Below are 21,062 nucleotides of genomic sequence, written 5' to 3'. Positions count from 1 at the left end.
GGAATTTGTGTGAATCTTTGATTTTTGCCTTGCTTCTCATTTGCTCCCAGCAGGGCAAAGGGATCAAGGCCTGGGGAAGGGAAGAATGTCAGTTTAGGTTCCCCTCCACAACAGGGTTTTGATAACACTTCTAAATGATACACAGCCATGAGGAGGAGCATAGCACACTTTCTGCAGTTCTCCTTTGTGGCATTATCCTGTATTTAAAAATATTCCAGGAACCTAAAAACTGGAAACTCAATTTCAGTCAATCCTAGGATTTAATCTCTTAACACTATGTTTTGTTTCTCTGAGCGCAGCCCTCTAGAAGGACATAGCCCCTTTTCAACCGGATTAACCATGAGGAGGAGGAGGGTGTAGTGGAGTCAGTTTCGCTGCTCTCCAGGCCAGAGGGTCCTGCCAATAATCCAGAAATTGCAAAGCCAGGAAGTTCCGGCTGGGAAGGAGCAAAAAATAAATCATACCAGTTGAGATTAGGAACTGCGCCTCAGCAGGCAGGAACCCAACTAACAGGCCAGCATATCCTGCTGGGTAACCCCGGGGCCGGAAAGCTGAGCGCCCGGAACCTTTGTACGCGCCCTTCCAGAGCCCGAGCACTTTTCAACGTTGCGCGGCGGCTGGCCGCAGCCGGTTGCCAAGGTGACGCCTGAGAAGATGGCTGCTGCGTCTTCGTCGGATTCCGACAGCGGCAGAGCTGAGAGGTGAAGCCCGGGGATTTTCGAGACCTCCTTTCTTACAGATGTAGAGAAGGGGTCTTGGGCCCCGGGATCTGGGCTCCTAGGTTCTCAGAAAGCGCTGGCGTCCTTGAAGGAATCTTAGGGAAACTGAGGCGCAAATCAAATAGGGAAACTGAAACGCAGAGTGAATGGACGTGCGCATGTGAATGATTCGAGGTCCCTCGGTGAGCCTGTGATGGAGCCTGGACTTGGCCCCAGACGTCTGTACCCCCATTTCAGAGGTCCCTACACACCTCCCTCCCAGAGACTAGCTCCTGCAGAGCGCTCTTCCCCTCCCTTGGGACTCAGCTCCCATCTTTTCCCCTTCTCTCTCCAGCAGTGAGGCCAGTTCGAAATGGCTGGACGCACACTACGACCCCATGGCCAACATCCACACCTTTTCCTCTTGCCTAGGTGAGTCTCTGGGTCCGGGAACCCCTGCTGGGGAGATGGAGTCTAATAATGGTTCTGTAGCGAAGTCTCAAGGATTGTGAATCTCGGGCTCATGGCCTTTTTGTGTTTTCCAGCGCTGGCAGATTTGCACGGGGATGGGGAGTACAAGGTAAGCCTATCACCCCCGCAGAAAGAACCAAGATGCCAGGTAGTATCAGAAGTGAGATTTCCTGATGGCTTCAAAGGAGCTCAGCATAATCTAGAACTCATGTGTTCCCTGAGAAAGTACATTTAGTGTCAAATTTTATTTTTACGTGGATGGTGAAGAGAACCTGTTGATTTCATAATACAGACTGCAGAAAGTAAAGCAGAATGAAATGCTGCTGGGGGTTCTACTAAGACAAAGCCTCTTAATTTTGTTAATTTGTAATTTCTTGCTGGAAGGGTACATCTCTTAGTTGGCGGTAGGGCATTGAAACCTGGAGAGAAAGTAAAAGGGAGGGAAGTGGAAGTTTTATGTTTTTTAAAAGGGCACAGATTTTAATATTGGCCATGAAGCAATAATTGTTGAAGTTGGATGGCAGATATTTGGGGGTTCATTATGTGAGTCTCTCTGCTTTTGTATATGACTAAAACTTTCCATAATAAAAATGTTGAATTTTAAGTTTAATTTAAAACATAAAGTTTAATTTAAAACATAACATAATTTAAAAATAAATAAAACATAAAAAATAAATAAATAAATAAATAAATAAAACATAAAGAGATGGGATGCCTGGGTGACTCAGTGGCTGCGCATTTACCTTCGGCTCAAAGCGTGATCCTGGAGTCCTGGGATCGAGTCCCACATCGGGCTCCCTGCATGGAGCCTGCTTCTCCCTCTGCCTATGTCTCTGCCTCTCTCTCTCTCTGTGTGTGTGTCTCTCATGAATAAATAAATAAAATCTTAAAAAAAAAAAAAAAGATAGCTCTGGAATGGTATCACTTTTTTTAAGATTTTATTCATTTATTCATGAGAGGCACACAGAGAGAGGTATAGACATGGGCAGAGGGAAAAGTGGCTCCCTCCTGGGAGCCTGATGCGGAACTCCATCCCATGATCCTAGGATCACGACCTGAGCCAAAGGCAGACGCCCAACCACTGGGGCACCTGGGTGCCCCAGGAATCTTACTCTCTATGGAGAGTTCAGCAGAATTTGGCAGACTTTTGCCTCCAAATTCCTGTCCATAAAGCATTCTGCAATTTGACAAGTGTATAGTGAACCCCTACTGTGTGTCAGGCATTGTGCAGACACTAAGAAATGAATCAGTACATAGTCAGGAGGAGATACAGACACTGGCTTTAATTTGCCCATGATATTAACAGAATACTGTGTGCTTGGCGCTGGGTTTATAGCAGTGAAAGATAAAGAAATCACAGCCTCAATAACACGTGAAATGTGAGATGCTTTTGTGTAATAACTTTTTTAATGCCTAGCTTTGTTGATTCCCAGCATCTGCCCAGTGCCTGGCACAAATTAGGTACTCAGTAAATAGTTGTGGAGCTAATGAGTGGATGCTAAAATTGAATATATGGAAAGTATTTTGGGAGCAGCCGGGAGAGAATAGTGAAAGCTACCTGGAGTTACCAGGAGGCAGTAACGTGCAAACTGGGTATTGAAGGATGAGTGAAATGTATCAAGAAGGAATGGAAGACAGAAGGGGGAGGACATTCCGGGCACAGGGAACAGCACAAGTGGAGGCACAGAGGCTTGGAAGTATATAACATATTTGGAAAGAGTAAATTTGGAGTTAGAAAGTGAAAGTCAATATAAAATAGTCGTGGGATGCCTGGGTGGCTCAGTGGTTGAGCATCTGCCTTTGGCTCAGGGCGTGATCCTGGGCCTGGGGATCCAGTCCCACATTGGGTTCTCCACATGGAGCCTGCTTCTCCCTGTGCCTATGTCTCTGTCTCTCGTGAATAAATAAATAAATAAAATCTTAAGATATATATTATCATATATAATATGTCATATATATATGATAGTAGTTAAGACACTGGCTTGGGTTCAGACAAACCTAGATTCCAGTCCCAGCTCTACCACTTCCTTGAGTGACTTTTACCTAACATTTCTGAGCCACAGCTTCCCCATCTGTGAAATGGGGCTAATACTAGTACTTACCTCATAAACTGTTGAAAGGATTAAATGAAAGGATGAATGTAGTTCCTGGTGTAGCTCTGGGCACACTGTACATTCTCAGAATCCAGTTGTTCTATGGCAGCCCCCACTCTGGCTGGAGCATAGCAGGGGTGGGAGGTGATGGAAAACAAGCTGGAAACCAAATCAGAGAGGCCTTGAAAACCTCACATGGAAGGGACGCCTGGGGGACTCCGCAGTTGAGCATCTGCCTTTGGCCCAGGGTCTGATCCCAGGATCTGGGATATAGTCCCACATTGGGCTCCCTGCATGGAGCCTGCTTCTCCCTCAGCCTGTGTCTCTCATGAATAAATAAAATCTTAAAAAAAAAAAAACAGAAAAAAAAAAAACCTCACATGGAAAATGAGCTTGCATGGTGGCCACAGTGACTTGGAGGAGGGATTAGAGAGTGGAAGAGAGACTGAAAGCTTGATATTCCTGTCTGCAGAGCACATCCTGCTCTGCAGACATGCTTGTGCTTCCTTAGCTTTGTTCCCATTTGGAAGCCAGGCCTCAGGCCCAGATAGGAGTTTCTAGCACCCCCAGACTTCACCCACTGTCCACTATCTAGAATAGTGCCTGGCATTGAGCAGACTCTGAAGAAGTGTTTACTGAATGAATAGTGAAAACATCATCTGCCACCTACTCCTCACTAGCACTCTCCAGGCTCCATAATTCATCACCTCATTTGATTTTCACTACAAGTATCATGAGGTGGATATTCCCATTTTGCAGGTGGGAAAACTGAGCTCAGGAAGTTTAATCAGCCTTCCCAAGGTCACACAGCTTGCAAGCCTTATTTGCAAAGTCTTCTCGCCCTCTACTTGGTGCACTGGTGTGGGAGTGGATGAATATGCACTGGCAAAAACGCTAAGCCCAAGAAGAGAGTCAGTGGAGGGGTCTTTGGACCTTGAGCTTGGAATAAGCCAGCCTCTTTCTACAGCTGGTGGTGGGGGACCTTGGCCCCAGTGGGCAGCATCCCCGCCTGAAGGTGCTCAAAGGACCCACGGTTCTAACTGAAAGTCCGTTACCTGCACTGCCAGCTGCTGCAGCCACCTTCCTCATGGAGCAGCACGAGCCCCGGACGCCAGCTCTAGCGCTCGCCTCAGGCCCTTGTGTGTATGTATATAAGAATCTTAAGCCCTACTTCAAGTTCACCCTGCCCCAGTTGCCTCCAAACCCCCTGGAACAAGATCTTTGGAACCAGGTCAAGGAGGTGAGTGATGTTGGGGATGGGAATCAGAAGACAGAAATGGCGGCCACCTGATCCATCCTCATTCCCTGCCTGACTCGGGAGCTCACAGGCTTAGCTTTTTTCCTTGCTGTCCTAGGACCGGATTGACCCCTTGACACTGAAGGAGATGCTGGAAGGCATCCGGTGAGAGCCCACTTCCCCCATATGCCCTTCATCCCTTGCTTAACTCCCCTTCATCCCAGTGTTCTTTCTCCATTTGACTCCCAGCACCCTATTCCTCCACTAAATCTACCATGGTACCCCTCTCCTTTCAGGGAGAAGGCAGAGGTGCCTTTATCTGTACAGTCACTCAGGTAAGGGCCTGTGGTGGGCCAGGGTTCTGGAAGCTCCAGGGGGAAGGCAGTAGCTCAGGAGTGGCACGTGGAGGGAAGTAGACCCAGGGCATGCAGATGCCAGTTCTCTGTGTGTGCAGGTTTTTACAGCTGGAGCTGAGTGAAATGGAGGCATTTGTGAGCCAACACAAGTCCAAGTCCATCAAGCGGCAGGTAATGCCCCTTCTCTCTTTACTTCCCTGTAAAAAATATGGAAAAAAATTTTAAAAGATTTTATTCATTTATTCATGGGAGACACAGAGGGAGAAGCAGGCTCCATGCAGGGAGCCTAACGTGGGACTCCATCCCCAGTCTCCAGGATCAGGCCCTGGGCCGAAGGTGGCGCTAAACCGCTGAGCCCCCCGGGCTGTCCTGGACAATTTTTTTTTTTTTTTGACAATTTTTTTTTTAAAGACAATGTAACATCACTGGTAAAGTCTACAACCAAATCCGACTAGTTTCACTTTGCAGTTTCCTTTCCAGCCTGTGCCACACATTTATGGTCAAAAGCTGTAGAGCCTTCTATGTTTCCAGTTAACAGTGGCAGCGCTGAATTGATATATATTGTTATATAACTTTATGTAATTTTTATTGTCTCAAGAGTAAAGATAAAATATTTTCATTAAAGAATAAAGAGTAGTGTAAAGGAGAAATATAAATAACTATTCTCACTACACAAAGGTACTCGTTCTTACCATTTTGGTACATTTTCTTCGTAAACATGCTTTATAATTTTCTTCCCCTGAGTACGTGATACTATATTTTGAGCATTTAAATAGTCTTTAAGAACTCCATTCTTAATGGCCCCTTAATTATTTCATTCTTAATTATTTCATTTATAATTTATGTAACTATTCAGATACATTGGATCTGAATGTATTTATCCCTTTCATCCCTTTTATTCACTTCAAATTTTTCTTAGTTATAATTTTAATGGTTTTATTAGTGAACCTGTTCATTAAACTCTGTTGGTTACTGGCTAGAGGCTGACCCTCAGTCCAGTCCCAGAGCCTCTATCTGTGTTTTAGCAAGCTTCATGGGAACCCTCTACTTCCTGGTGAAGCCAATTACGCCAAATTCCTGGACCCGAACATGCCTTGGCTTTTGGCTAACCGGAGACCAATGCTATTCTTTCCTGACAATCAGCAACTCAAATCCACAGTTATCAATATATTTAAGTACTTACAAAATCATCAAGTGAATTAATTATTGCTTAAAAGATGCAGTTTACAGGAGGGAGGAAATCTTTCCAAGATATATATGTCATGGTTATATAATTGAGAGCCATTACTATCCACGTTTCTGTAACCTTTCTCTTTCCACTAGGCATTGAAGAGTGATTCCTCTTTTTTAGTCTTAAAGATTATCACACAATGAGCAGTTTTATCCAAAGAAACATTTTCGTCCTGCTACATTATTTTTATAGGAGAAATTTCTAAAAAGGGGATCAAAAAAATAAAAAATAAAAATAAAAAGGGGATCATCCTCTTTTGTATTCTCTCCAATCACAATCACAAAAGGAACGTGTGCCCACTGTAGAAATTCTAGAAGTGCACAATGAAGATACATTAACATCACCTGTGATTTCATTGTCCAGAGATAACCAGTTTTTGTATTATGAGTTTAGCTTTTCCAGCATGTTTTTTTATCCAGATATTTTTTTTTTAATTTTTTTTTTTTATTTTATTTATGATAGTCACAGTGAGAGAGAGAGAGATAGATACAGGCAGAGACACAGGCAGAGGGAGAAGCAGGCTCCATGCACCGGGAGCCCGACGTGGGATTCGATCCCGGGTCTCCAGGATCGCGCCCTGGGCCAAAGGCAGGCGCCAAACCGCTGCGCCACCCAGGGATCCCTATCCAGATATTTTTTAAACCAGGATTGTTCTAATGTAACATTTTACCTATTTTTTCTCTTTTTAAAAAATTTTTAGAATTTTTTCTTTTAATACATTAGAGGTGTTCTCCTTGTCATTGAATCTTTTAAAATGTGATTTTTGTCTCCGCCTCTCTCTCTGTGTCTCTCATGAATAAATAAATAAAATCTTTTAAAAAAAGACATTAAAATGTGATTTTTAAAATGATTACATGGTTTTTGATCAAATGGAGATTTTTATTTTTATTTTTATTTTTTTTTTAATGGAGATTTTTAATTGTCTTAAACAAGCCTCTTTTTTAGAAAGTTAGGTTTGTTGCAGTGAACACTTTTGTCACATCTCTGATATTCTTCGTCCTCCTTCACCCTCTTTCTCCCCTCCTTTGGTATCCTTGGGCTGTCTGTGGGGATGGTGTTGGGGATCCCCCTGGGTGACTCCTGAAGTCCTCCTGCAGACAGTCATCACCACCATGACCACCTTAAAGAAGAATCTGGCTGACGAGGATGCTGTGTCCTGCCTGGTGCTGGGCACTGAGAACAAGGAGCTCCTGGTGCTGGACCCAGAGGCCTTCACCATTTTGGCCAAGGTCAGTGTGGGGCCTGGACACAGCTAAGGCCCAGGCTACATTCCCTCCCTCTGTTCCCCCGCACCTCCTGCCCCTAGTTCCTGGTAATACACATTGTAGAAAAAAAACTTACAAAATGTAGATAAGCATAAAGAAAAAAATATATGTCCAAAAAATACCACCACCCACACTGTCTACTATTAAAGTTTGGCATGTCTTTCCAGAATTTTCATACTGAGACACAGATATATAACTTATAAATAAATTTTTCACAAAAATGGCTTAGTGATATAGGATCATGTAGCCTGTTCTTTTTACATAGTAGTAGCTCATTGATGTCTGTCCATATCTGCATAAAACTATTCAGCCTTTTTTTTGTTTTTTTCTTAAGAGAGCACGATCAGGGAAGGGACAGAGGGAAAGAGACAATCTTAAGCAGACTCCACACTCAGCATGGAGCCCGACGTGGGTCTCAGTCTCACAATCTTGAGATCCTGACCTAAGCCAAAACCAGGAGTCAGATGCTTAACCAGTTGAGCCACCGAAGTGCCCCCAGCCTTTTTTTTTTTTTTTTTTAACTTTATTTAAGTTCATTTTTTTTTAAGCAATCTCTACACCCAATGTGAGGCTCAAACTTATGACTCCAAGATCAGGAGTCACAAGCTTCACCAACTGAGCCAACCTAGCTCCCCCACATAAGCCTTTTTAAAGACTACACAATATTCATTATATAAATATACCATGATTTATTTATCTTGTCACCTACTGTATAGTTAAGTTGTTTTCAGTTTTCATTATTATCAGCATCGCTACAGCAAACTTCCTTGCCCAAACATCTGTGTGTGTTCATCTTAATAATTATTTGGATGCATTCCTAGAGGGCCACCTGGGTGGCTTATTTGGTTAAGTGTCTACCTTCAGCTCAGGTTATGATCCCAGGGAATCAGGCCCTGCATCGGGCTCCCTGCTCATCAGAGAGCCTGCTTCTCCCTCTTCCTCTGCCCCTTCACCCTACTTGTACTCTCTTTCTCTCTCAAATAAATAAATAAAATATTTTTTTTAAAAAAGGATGTATACCTAGAAGCGGCATAGTTTAGTCAAAGGGGATAGACATAAAGGCTTTTGCTACATATTGCTGAGTTTCCCTCCAGAAAAACGTTACAAGTTTAAACTAGGACCAGGGTGTGAGTGAGTGAGGAGATTGGAAATTTGGACAAGGATGCAACTCGGAGGAGTTACTTCAAGGTAAGAAGGATGCGGGTGCCAGAAAAATTGGGATGTTTGAGCCTCTCCTTTGCAGATGAGCCTACCCAGCGTCCCTGTCTTCCTGGAGGTTTCTGGCCAGTTTGATGTAGAGTTCCGGCTTGCTGCTGCCTGCCGCAATGGAAACATCTACATCCTGAGAAGGTATATGCCACATCCAGGGTCTCTGGGGCCAGAAGGAACGGGTTTTGGGGCTGGTATTCGAGAATGGAAAGAGGTGGGAATTTCATAGAGAAGGCTGAGCTCACATGCGTAGGGGGACATCTGGAAGCTGTGTGATGGGGACTGGCAAAGTGCGAGACTGAGCAGGGTGGCTGTAACACATGAGCAGTGCAGCCAGAGATGGGAAGAAGTAAAAATAGCCTCTCATTTGCTGTATGGCTTTATAAGTATGTGACACTTCTTTACGCATTAGGTTGATATTCCTTACAACATTCATCTAATTCAAGAAATCTCTTTGAGCACTTAATACGTGCTATGTATTAAGCATTATATAAGGTATCAGGGATATGTTGATATGTTGATAAATGATATAAACATAGTCCCTGCATGCTTTGGAGGAAAAAAATACAAGCTCAATGGGAAAAAATAATAGGTCCAGGGTAATCAGTGAAAATCCCTGTCTGTAGAGATAATGTCGAAGGTTAAGAAATAGCTAGTTGTTTGAAAAGTGGGGAAGAAGTGTTGTAGGCAGAGAAAACTTGAGCAAATTCAAGATGGGAATGCCACTGACATGTGCCCCTCAAGCTTGATGGGAAAGGAGGAGGGCAAAAAGAGGCATGTGGGAACCAGGCCTGGCTAATGCATGACCTGTTAGGACATGATAAGGATTTTAGATTTGAAAACTATTACAGGGTTTTAATCAGAAGAATGATATGAAACATTTATATTTTTAAGAGATTACTCTGCTAAGTGGAGAGTAGATTGGAAGGAGGCCCAGAGACCAGAGGGAGGCTCTCAGATGGGTCATCAGATGGGATATGATCAGCAGACTTGGTAATGAAGAAAGGGAGCCATAGCCTGTGATTGGTAGGCAGGAATTACCTCTTCTTTCTAGATAAGAGAAACTAAGATTCAGAAGCCAGGAAACAAAACAGTGCCTTTACACAGAGCAGACCTCTCATGCATTTCTGATAAATTCCTGAATTGCCTCAGACTGCTAGCACTTTATCTAGCCTAAGGTACATGCACTGTAAACTGTTCAATGCCAGGTGATCACACAAATCACTGTAGTAAAGGCAGCAGGGAGACGGAAAGAAAACACACTCATGTTATCCAAGGTCACACAGGGGCTAAGTGGTAAATGTGGAAATAATACTACAGTCATAGACTTTTGGGCCAAAGCTTCCTTCCAGGATAGTCTGTGGGGCTTAGAAAGAGGACGGTCAGCCAGGGAAGGAAAGAGGGTTTCTCTGGGGCTTGGAGAGTGTGTCTTTATTCCACAGAGACTCCAAGCGCCCCAAGTACTGCATCGAGCTGAGTGCCCAGCCTGTGGGTCTTGTCCGGGTACACAAGGTCCTGGTGGTGGGCAGCAATCAAGACACCCTGCATGGCTTCACCCACAAGGTGTGGCTTCTGGGCAAGCATCATCCCCCACCCCCTCCACATATGTCTCCCTGGTCCCCCTTAGCAAACTATTCCTTCTGGTGTCCCTTTCCCTGCAACTCCAGCTACCCCGTCTTTCCACGCTGTGCCCTGAACCCTCCCGGTGTAAGAAGCTCTTCCCTCCTAGGGTAAGAAGCTGTGGACAGTGCAGATGCCTGCAGCTATCCTGACCATGAACCTCCTGGAGCAGCGTTCTCGGAGCCTGCAGGCTGTCATGGCTGGGCTGGCCAATGGAGAAGTCCACATTTACCATGACAAGGCCCTGCTCAATGTCATCCGCACCCCGGTGAGCTGCTGACTCCTCTTTGCCCCCTCCGGGGCTCCTTCTGGGGCTTCTTAGCTGCCTCTCCTGATGCCACTCCTGGTGACCTTGACTTTTGATTTTTTTTTTTTTCAAGATTTTATTTATTTGAGAGAGCACGCACAAACACGAGCACAACGGGCAGGGTGGGCAAGCAGGCAGAGGGAGAGGGAAAAGCTGACTCCCCACTGAGCAGGGATCCTGACACGGGACTCAATCCCAGGACCCTGAGATCATGACCTGAGCTGAAGGCAGATGCTTAACTGACTGAGCCACCCAGGCATGCCACAGATGGATTTTTAAAAATCTAGATGATACTGTCTTCCAGTTAAACATTTGGTCATTTATATTTATAATGTAAGGTGACAGCCAGCCAGTGACATAGCTAATTCAAATACAAGTGAGACTAAAGCAGAGCAAAATACTGACAAAGCACAGAGTGGTGACTGGGGGTGGTGGTGAAGGATAAATGGGGGTAGAATTCACGAGTCATTTCCCAAAGCAAATGAGAATTCTGCTGGGCCCTGGAACAGTTTGCCAAGCGGCTACATGGGGGAAGAACATTCCAGACCGGAAACACATGAGCAAAGGCTGAGAGGCACAAATATTCTTGATTAAGGAATCCAGGTGGTTTGATAAGTTTGGACCAGAGTTTCTCAAGCACTAAGTTTGAGTTATTAAATTAATGGGTTGCAACCAGCAACAGAAAACAGAAAGTTCAGAGTATATCACACAGACACCTACAGGCTATTGGAAGACAAGTGGGGTGACCATTGGGGGATGGTAGAGGAGAACAGAAAAGGCAGGTTGAAGTCAGATGTGAAAGGCCTTGAATTGTTCTAACATGACGGACAAAAGCCATTGGAAAATTTTTGGCAGAAAATAGACATGATCATTTTTGTATTTTTGAAAGGCATCAGTGTGAAGGACGGACTGGGAAGAAACACTAGGCTGGGGGCCTTTTAGAAAACTGCCCCCAGAAGCCTGGGACATTTAGTCTAGAACTGTGGCCATGACAGTGACGTTAGAAGGGAGATGAGAAATAAGGGGAATATTTTGGAGGCAGCATTGCCCCGGTCTTACCTCATGTCTCTTTTATTATATCTGGGGTCTCACAACCTTATCACTCCACCCATCTTACTCTCCTCTCCAATATATTTTCCTCTTTAAACTCTAGTGTTTCCATTCTAGGATGTGGTAACCAGCCTTTGCTTTGGCCGCTATGGACGGGAAGATAACACTCTCATCATGACTACACGAGGTGAGCGGACTCGGACCTGGCAAGGGTTTTAGAGTTAGGTGCGAAGGTGACACAGATCCTGGGAAGGAATAGTGGATGTGAAGCACAGGTAGGCCTGGGTTTGGAAAGCAAGGCCTACAGACACACATCCTGTCTGGAGCTAGCTTATCAGCAATTTGATAGCGCCATATGGCCAGTGTCTCCAGTTCTCCCAGTCTCCTCAGTACCTGCCATAATGCAGGGAACATCACAGTCAATAAGTAACTGCTAATGAATGAGTGAATGAATGGTAGGACATTGTTAAGATAGGGATGCCTAGGTGGCTCAGTCTGTTAAGTATCTACCTTTGGCTCAGGTCATGATCCCAGAGTCCTGGGATCAAGCCCCACGTCAGGCTCCCTGCTCAGCGGGGACCCTGCTTCTCCCTCTGTCTCTGCCTGCTGCTCCTCCTGCTTGTGCACTCTCTCTTTCCCTGTCAAATAAGTAAATAAATAAAATTAAAAAAAAAAAAAAAAAAAAAACAGGGATGCCTGGGTGGCTCAGCTGTAGAGCCTCTGTCTTCGGCTCAGGGCATGATCCTGGAGTCCCAGGGTCGAGTCCCACATTGGGCTCCCTGCATGGAGCCAGCTTCTCCCTCTGCCTATGTCTCTGCCCCTCTCTATGTGTCTCTCATGGATAGAAAGATAAAAGCTTAAAAAAAAAACCCACAAAAACAAAAAAACACTATAATCCTTCTAGAAATCCAGAATCTTGGCAGGAATACAGACATGGACAGAAATGGCTCTATCTAAAGCAGAACGTTTGTGGAGGAAAGACCAGGAATGTTGAGTAGAATTGAGTACAACAGATCTGTTTCTGTCTGTCTACTTCCCTAGGCGGTGGCTTGATTATCAAGATCCTGAAGCGTACAGCAGTGTTTGTGGAAGCAAGAGGTGAGGCAGGCCCCCCACCAGCCCAGGCCATGAAACTCAACGTGCCCCGAAAGACCCGGCTTTATGTGGACCAGACACTGCGAGAGCGGGAGGCTGGCACCGGTGAGACTCAGACCAGGTCCTTCCTCTTCCTTCTCAGTTGCTCCGAAGCAGCAAGAACTGAGTGATCCTGCTTCGGAGCATTGATGAACCCACCTGGGTGCTCTAAGCACTGGGTGACCTGGGTAGCCAAGCAGGTGTCCTGCCTCTGGAAGTCCAGAGACTGCCGAGGAGGTCCACTCTGCCTCAAGGTGGAAGATGCTGTAGGTGAGGGCAGGTGTTCTTTGAATGCAGAGGAGAGAACAGTTGCTTCTAGATGCTGGAACTCTCACAAGAGAAGTAGAATTGGACCAGCATTCTTCTTTTTCCTATTCAGTGTTTCTTGCTTTTCACTCATTCTTCCATTTGTTCAGTACCTGCGATTATGCCAGGCCTTGTGCCAGGTGCCTTGAAATAGGTTAGGCCTTACCTGAGGAGCTCAGTCTACCTTGCTAACCTCATGTTGCATGACAGGTGTAGAAGAGGTCTCTGTAAAGAGGTCTCTAGTGAGGCTCATAGGAATGAGGAAGTTGGCATAGGAGCCTGGGAGAAGCTTCAGAGGGAGGTGACATTGGACTTCGCCCTGAGATGATTATAAGTCCACCAGCAGAAAGGGGTAGGGAAGGGAGATTCAGGCAGAGGTGTGAGTAGAGGCATAGGACCCTACCCGGATTCAAGCAACATCCACCATGTGGTCATAGGTGCTGTGCAAGAAGGCCGGGTGGCAGAGCAGAGGCTGGCAGGGTAGGTGAGAGCTGGTTCCAAAAGGGCCTGGAATACACAGATGTTTGATTCATTCTAGATAGTGGGGGCTGGGAAAGATGTTAAAAATACAGTAACTCAACCAGCTCTGTTTTCGAAAGTGACCTTGTTTATACTTTTAAACGATAAATTAGAGGATAAAAGAGCTAGCAGCTATTAGAGCCTAGAGAATCCCAACAGAAGCAATTGAAACATTTGAAAAATAATTAGGAAGTTCTGTAAGGTGACCAAATATAAAATATACAAAAATCAATTACTTGGTATATACATACCAAGAGTAACCAGTCAGAAAATATAATGCAGAATTTCCTTTCACAATAGCAACAAAATCCCTAGAAATAAACCTAACAAGAAAATAGCAGTCTAAGAAAGTTCCAGAACTGCTGTCCAGGACATAAAAGACCACCTGAATGATGAATGATGAGACTTCCCAAGCTGTTGATTAATTAGCAGCTTCTGAAATTAATCTAGGAAGATAACAACATTACAGGGAAAATCCCAATAGGGTTTATTTTGAGGACTTGACCAGTTGATTCTAAGAGTAGATCTAAGTAAAATTTGCGGGTGGGGGTGAGGATTAGGAACAAGGTGACTTAGCCGATCAGGAGAATGATCCTACAATTCCTACAGAATGCAGCTGTAGGAATTGGCAGCTGTGCTCCAACTACAGGAACTGACACCAATCAAGGCACATTTAGAAAGTCAAAAACAGGGATCCCTGGGTGGCGCAGCGGTTTGGCGCCTGCCTTTGGCCCAGGGCGCGATCCTGGAGACCCGGGATCGAATCCCACGTCGGGCTCCTGGTGCATGGAGCCTGCTTCTCCCTCTGCCTGTGTCTCTGCCTCTCTCTCTCTCTCTCTCTCTCTGTGTGACTATCATAAATAAATAAAATTTAAAAAAAAAAAAAAAAAAAAAAAAAAAGAAAGTCAAAAACAGACCCTCATCTCTGTGGAAGGTCAGTATATGTTAAAGATACCATTTTAGATTAGTGGGAAAAGGAGAGAAAGTCCAAAAAAGCATAATTAGGACAACTTGCTTCTGGAAAAATACTTAGTACTCTACTTCAAACCAAGCACAAACATTAATTCTGGGTAAGTTAAAAATAAGTTGTAAAAGTACCAGGGCAAAAAGGAAAGATTAATAGATGGGGTAACATAAAGATATCAAACTTCTGGGTGGCAGAAGCCTCCGCACACAAGTAAAAGAGCAAGAGCAGGCTGGCAAACCAGTATGCTGAGTCTGGAACAGAGAGTCCCAGCAGGAATGAAGGTGGAGCAGGCTCTGGCAATGGCTTTGAGGAACAGTCCTCAGACCTTGGCAGATGATTAGCCAATAGGGCAGAACCTGGGTCACCAAGTGGGGATGCAGTGGCGGAGGCAGGGAGGTGAGATGGGCTTCCTCAGCGCTGAGCTGGAGGTGTTGATGGGACGTCCAGGGGGAGGTGACTATAAGGCAACGAGAAGTGGGAGGCAGGCCCAAGTGTCAAGCTGCTGGAGATGCAGCGCACAGTGTTGTGAGTGGATACAGGCTGGGCCCTGAGTGGGGGCACACTCGGAAGCAATGAGTCCTCACCCTCAGGAGCTCCAAGTTGCTCCTCACTGGGGTGCTCACAGTCTGCGGCAGGACATAGACTGTCCAAAGGAGGAGGACAAGACTCCAGGGAACACCGGCCCTTAAGGCAGAATCAAAGGAGCCAACCAGGAGACTGGGACTGTGTGCAGGTAGCACGGTGTTAGGAGACCAGGAAGGAGGTAGCCGCGTGTGTGCCACAGAATCCAATGTTACTGGCAGGTTGGGCTACTGCATCTCCGTGTTCTGTTTCCCCACATCCCCTGCCCTCTCAGACCTTGCCTTCGTCTTGCATGTCTGACAAGCCACCCATGTAGGACACCCCTCTCCCCCGCCTCTGCCCCCTCCTACTTCCTTTACCTCCAGCACCTGCCCTCTTTGTGCCCCTCTCCTCAGCCATGCACCGGACTTTCCAGACTGACCTCTACCTGTTGCGCCTCCGGGCTGCCCGTGCCTATGTGCAGGCCCTCGAGTCTAGCCTGAACCCTGTGTCTGTGACGGCTCGTGAGCCCCTCAAGCTGCACGCTGTGGTAAGCTTCCAGGTGTGCAGGGCAATCAGGCTACCTCAAGGCCAAGAGGGCAGAGGTCAAGGGTGAATAGGAGCCCCTCAGCCCCAGAGCCAATTCTGAGTCCACTAGGCCTTGTGCCCACTTCTCATCTCCCCTAAGCCCAGAGACCAAGTCTCTGTCTTCCTTCAAGAAGGTGCTCTCCTCTCTGTTGTGCTGCCTCTTCTTGTGCACTTGCAGTGCACACCTCCTTCTTCCCAGAACTGGAGGGACTCTGACAGCTATGGTACAAGGAAGAAAGCTATTCACTCAGTAACTCCAGGCAGCCTGAGGTGTTAGGACTGCCTGGTATAGGGAAGGGAAGTCCTGAGACTTGCGCAGGAGGAGGAGCCCCTGCTCCTCAGACACAAGTGACCACAAGGTCATCTGGGCTCTGGCCAGCACTAAATGGGTCCCGGAGGTATGCTGTCTGACCCAGTTGGGTTTCCGATTCCTCTTTCCCTAAAGGAAGTGGATAGATAAGAGACAGGAAGAGGCTGCAGACTAAGTATGGCTAGGAGGGAGGAAAAAGAAGTCACTGTGACCACCATAGGACGAGAGTAAGCAGGAGGCAGAGCCTTCGAAAAGAATGGCAGGGACAGTGGTGAGGCCATAGGTGGGAGTTGTGGCTTACATCCCCAGCCAGCTTTGCCTCTGACCAACTTGCTGAGTGACCTGCATCTAGCTCCTCCCCTCTCTGGGCCTTTGCTGATCCCCATACAAATAGGAGCCAGCTTTCTGTGCTCCCAAGGGGCCTTTTGAGGAGCAGGGTAGTGCATTAGAGCCGTTGGAAGAGTGTTGTGAGGACATTGATGAGAGAGCAGGAGGACAGGGCCAGGACACATTGGACTCAGTGGCTATGTCTGTTGGTTCTAAAGGCTTTCTCTACCCACCCCACTTTCTCCACAGGTTCAGGGCCTGGGCCCCACCTTTAAGCTCACACTTCATCTGCAGAACACCTCAACAGCCCGACCCATCCTGGGGCTACTGGTCTGCTTCCTATACAACGAGGTGCTCTACGCCCTGCCCCGGGCCTTCTTCAAGGTACTGGGCCCACTTCACTGAGACATGGGGTGAGAAAGACCAGGCCAGGGTCTGGTCTCTGTGATGTGCCCACAGAGCCGGAACAGATCAGGGTGAGGGAGCTGGCAGGTGGCTGGCACATGGCAAGGACCTCTGGGGAGAATGCACACGACCTGCCTCAGCTGCTTTTCTCCTAGCCTGAGAGAGGTCTCGGGGAGCCACACAGAAGGTTCTGGGAGAACAGCAAGAGTCTGGTTCCCACCTTGCCCCCTCTTAGAAGCCTGTTGGTGCCGGGATCCCAGAGTCCATCCTACCTCGCAGCCATGCCTGTGTTGGGAGTGGAACTTCCTTCTGCCCTGAGGAGAATTTTCCACAGTGAAGGACTTGTTTCCCCCCAGGTCCAGATTTGATCCTAAGTTGGGAAGACCAGAAACTGAGAAAGACCCTGGGATTTGGTTGGGAGTCAGGAGTTCTGGGTTTAATCCTGAACATATATGGGGTCCTAGAATGTCTACTCCCCTCAATGAATCTGTATGCTCTGTGAATGGGCCTGTCAGCCCTGCCCACCCTGCTAGGGTACACTGATTGCAGCTTCTTCTTTTTTTTTTTTTCTTATTGCAGCCTCTAAAGCAGGCATGAGAGTGCTCTGGAATCTGCCAAACACTGTCCAGGCACGAAGGCTGATTTCCTACCTCTTTGTCCCCAAACTTAGGTCCCCTTGCTGGTGCCAGGACTCAACTACCCCCTGGAGACCTTTGTAGAGAGTCTCAGTGACAAGGGCATCTCAGACATTATCAAGGTAGGTCGCCCACTGGTACTACATGGGGAGGACAGTGAGAGTGAGGTGGGCAAGGCCCTTAGGTGGCTTCCAGGTCAGGTTGGGGTCTACAACCTCCCCATCCCCTCTGACAGAGCCCTGGTGGCCTGTGACTGGGAACAGTGCAGACCAGGCCAAGCTTGGTGTTTGCAGGGAGCAGGGAGTAAAAGCGGCCTGCTCCTACTGCCATAGGCACTTCCTCTATAGGTGCTGGTACTTCGTGAAGGCCAGAGCGCACCCCTGCTGAGTGCCCATATCAACATGCCCGTGAGCGAGGGGCTGGAAGCCACTTGACCCCTGGACTGGTGTTGAAGCCCCTGCAGAATCAGGACCAGGAAGATTCAGCCCCTGAATCTTGAACTGGGCAGTCAATGGCCCGAGGCCTGTTCTCTGAGCAGCAGCATGTTGGGGCTACACTTTCTTTCTCTTGTCCTAAGTGTCTCCTTTCTAACCACCCTATCTGCTTGGTGACCAATAGAAGCAGGTCAGTGAGTACCCAGGAGGTTCAGCTCCCCACTCAGGAAATCCCAGACATTTGCCCATTGGATTCTGCTGCCGCTCCATCCTCCCCACTTATCTCCAGAAATCACACCCAGGTCCAAAGGAAGATCTCTGCAGTACTTAAGGTGAGATGAGGGGCATAGGCCCAGGCTTCTCCTTTGCTGCTTTCCTTAGGTACACTACTCCTGTGTTGCTTCAGGCCTAGGTCAGAATTGGCTATGGCCTGACCTGGGATAATCAGAGGTTTTTCTTGGGCAAGACTGGTTGCTGCAAGCTCCCTGTTGCTGCCTGGGGTTCCAGAGGCTTAGCTTATGCTAGCTCAGCTTATAGGTGAAACATGTTCTGATTTTTCCTTTTGAGCTAAACAAGGGACCCCTTCTTTATATTCGGGGGGTCTAGGGAATAGCTGCCTCTTCACAGGGTGCTTTCCTGAAATTTGGGCTCAACGAAAGTCTCAGGCCTGTGATGCGCCATGAAAATTGCCAAGGGAAGAACTGGTGCCAGGAAGGCATAGAGTATTCTTGCGGGGAGCTAGTGGCCCCCACCCCCACCAGGCTTCTGTAGACCACACAACTGCTGCTCCTGACTTGGATGCTCATGTCCAGAAAGAGCATCCCAGGAGAGGAAGGCTCAGTTAGAGCAGAGGTGGGACTGGAGTGCACAGGAGAGGGGTTTCTGAGGTCTTAAAAAAGTGGCACAGGAGGCAGAAGCCCAGAACTGCTCTTCTATGCCCTGGAGCCCAGATCAGTGGAAAGCGCACTGGGCAGTGGTCATATAGTATAAGAAAATTAGCTGGAAAGGCATTGACCAGAGGTGTTGAGTGAGGCTTACCCTTGAAGAAAGTCATATGTTTAGACCACAGGGACCAGAGACCCACAGTCCTGGCCCTCATTGTCTCCTGGAGCTCTGTCCAGTCTGCCTAATAGGCTGGTGCTAACAGGGCCACCCTGAGCCATTTGTGAACCAGGAATCCTGCTCCTTGAGGACCTGTATCTGCCTCTATCTGACCAGGTGCAGCCCAGCACATGACAGGAATCTCAGGCTTGTGGGAAGTTACCAAATCCTTCTGGCTAGTTTCCCCACATGTAAAATGAGACAGTGTGACCGGATTCAGCTCTAGCATCCTGTGATCTTGGCCACCATTTTAGAGGAAATGAAGAGTCACCTCCAGAAAGGGGATATTTGACAGGAGTAACCACCGAGCTTTTCCCTTTGATACCAAGGGCCCCAAATCTAACTGCCCATGGCCAGGCAAAAGCCTGTATGTCCAGGACACCAGTGAGGGATTGGGGTGACACAGCTCACAGCCCACCCTCCTAACCCTTCCAAGGAATGCATTCTGGGGCCAGGTTAAAAGTAGCATGGGGGGTCGTGCATGGACAGCTCAATTGATTGAGCATCTACTCTTGATCTCAGCTCAGGTCTTGATCTCAGGGTAGTGAATTCAAGCTCTTTGTTGGGCTCCATGCTGGGTGTGGAACCTACTTAAAGAGAGAAGCATCAGGTCTGGACCAAAGAAAGAGTCCATCCCCCTCTGTGTACAGTCTGACTACTCACAGGCATAGATCAATTGGATCAGAATGGTGTAGGGTCTAGTGCAAGCCAAGTGAGGCACAGTTGGAACAACAAGCAGGAGGTTTAACCTAGAAATGGAAAGATAAATACAGAGAATATCAGTCAGTCAGAGAGATTTCAACTTAACCTAAGAATTTCCTAAGAGAGCTTATCAGGGATGGAAAGGCCTGCCTTAGAAGGTAAAAAGCCCCTTGTCACTGGAGCTGCGTCACTGGGGTTGGGCTATCTTTTTGCAAGGTTGTGTCCTGGGCCACATGACCATAGAATCTCTTCTATCCCAATCAAGTGATGACTGTGTGAACTTGGAACAAAAAGTCTGATCTGGATTCTGTTTGTAGCTATTCATAATGATGAAAGTGGAGAAACTTCCTATGCCCAGCACCTAAGGAGAGTTTGTATGATGTAATACTACATACCTATGTGAACTGCATTGATGTACACAAGTGTACATAAAGCAATATGAAACCAGGGACAGTGCATGGTACCCAGCGCCCTCACTAGTTAGAGCTCCAGGAGATTGTGGACATTAGGGAAGAGGAGAGTTGGTATCTTCTTAAAACTTATTCTTTTTAAAAACACATACCTACTTAGTACTATAGAATTCATTTATTAGCAAGAAAATAGCCTTTCCACATTCCCTGGTATAGCTCCCTTGCTACATTTTCAGTTCTCTTAGCTATTATTTTTTTTCAGTAATCCCTGAGTCTAATGTGGGTCTTGAACCCATGACCCCAAGATCAAGAGTCACATGCTCCACTGACTGAGCCAGCTAGGTTCCCCATTAGCTATTTATTTTTAAAACATGCTTCAGGACCCCTGGGTGGCACAGTTGGTTAAGTGTCTAACTCTTGATTTTGGCTCAGGTCATGATCTCAGGGTCAGGAAATCAAGCCCTGTGTCGGGCTCCACTCTGAGTGAGAAGTCTGCTTAGGATTCCTTCTCTTTCTCCCTCTGCTCCTACCCTGCCCCTGTTCATGCTGTCTCACTCTCACTCCCACTCTCTAAGGGAAAAAAATAAATAAATAAAATATATATAGATATATAGATATATAGATATAGATATAGATATAGATATAGATATATAGGCATATATATATAGATATATATATATAGGCATATAAATATATATGCTTATACTACTCTTGCTTGATTTATCATTCTAGACACTATCTGTTGGCTCCCTATTGTAACAGAGGAGGCTTTAGCTCTCTTGTGACAGTACCTTGCTCCCTTTTCTACCATTTTTAGGTAGATCAATACTCACTGTTTAAATTGCTATTTATAGGGATCCCTGGGTGGCGTCGCGGTTTAGTGCCTGCCTCTGGCCCAGGGCGCGATCCTGGAGACCTGGGATCGAATCCCACGTCGGGCTCCCAGCGCATGGAGCCTGCTTCTCCCTCTGCCTGTGTCTCTGCCTCTCTCTCTCTCTCTCTTTATCTGTGTGACTATCATAAATAAATAAATAAATAATTTTAAAAAATAAAATAAACAAATTGCTATTTATATTACTATGTGAAAGTTATTCACTGCAGAGTTGACAATTGGGATATAATTAAA

General features: G+C 46.6%; 1 protein-coding gene and 1 long non-coding RNA gene across 4 annotated transcripts; one reads left to right on the top strand and one right to left on the bottom strand.

Annotated features, from left to right (window-relative positions):
• Window positions 1-341: 341 nt before the first annotated feature.
• On the bottom strand, window positions 342-19,802 carry LOC111090996. Its single transcript, XR_005373614.1, has 4 exons — window positions 19,488-19,802; window positions 16,927-17,024; window positions 3,272-5,052; window positions 342-1,588 (listed from the first exon to the last, which is right to left on the bottom strand). It is a non-coding gene; the product is annotated as an uncharacterized LOC111090996 (long non-coding RNA).
• BBS1 (Bardet-Biedl syndrome 1) lies at window positions 480-17,850 on the top strand. 3 transcript variants are annotated; one of them, XM_038563828.1, is made up of 17 exons: window positions 480-701; window positions 1,057-1,130; window positions 1,244-1,278; window positions 4,230-4,502; window positions 4,618-4,664; window positions 4,796-4,834; window positions 4,954-5,026; window positions 7,184-7,315; window positions 8,595-8,701; window positions 10,003-10,123; window positions 10,290-10,448; window positions 11,655-11,724; window positions 12,579-12,737; window positions 15,441-15,586; window positions 16,499-16,633; window positions 17,325-17,411; window positions 17,637-17,850. In XM_038563828.1, exons 1-17 carry the CDS (start codon window positions 655-657, stop codon window positions 17,721-17,723), a joined length of 1,791 nt encoding a protein of 596 aa, XP_038419756.1. In that variant the 5' UTR covers window positions 480-654; the 3' UTR covers window positions 17,724-17,850. The 3 variants fall into 3 exon arrangements, with proteins under 3 accessions (XP_038419756.1, XP_038419755.1, XP_038419757.1); XM_038563827.1 differs by having other exon boundaries at window positions 483-701; window positions 1,054-1,130; XM_038563829.1 differs by having other exon boundaries at window positions 491-701; window positions 1,054-1,130; window positions 15,441-15,574.
• Window positions 19,803-21,062: the final 1,260 nt, after the last annotated feature.

Source organism: Canis lupus, chromosome 18 (genome assembly GCF_011100685.1).
Source record: "Canis lupus familiaris isolate Mischka breed German Shepherd chromosome 18, alternate assembly UU_Cfam_GSD_1.0, whole genome shotgun sequence".
In the NCBI taxonomy this organism is placed as follows: domain Eukaryota; kingdom Metazoa; phylum Chordata; class Mammalia; order Carnivora; family Canidae; genus Canis; species Canis lupus.
This window is presented reverse-complemented; position numbering and strand designations above follow the sequence as displayed.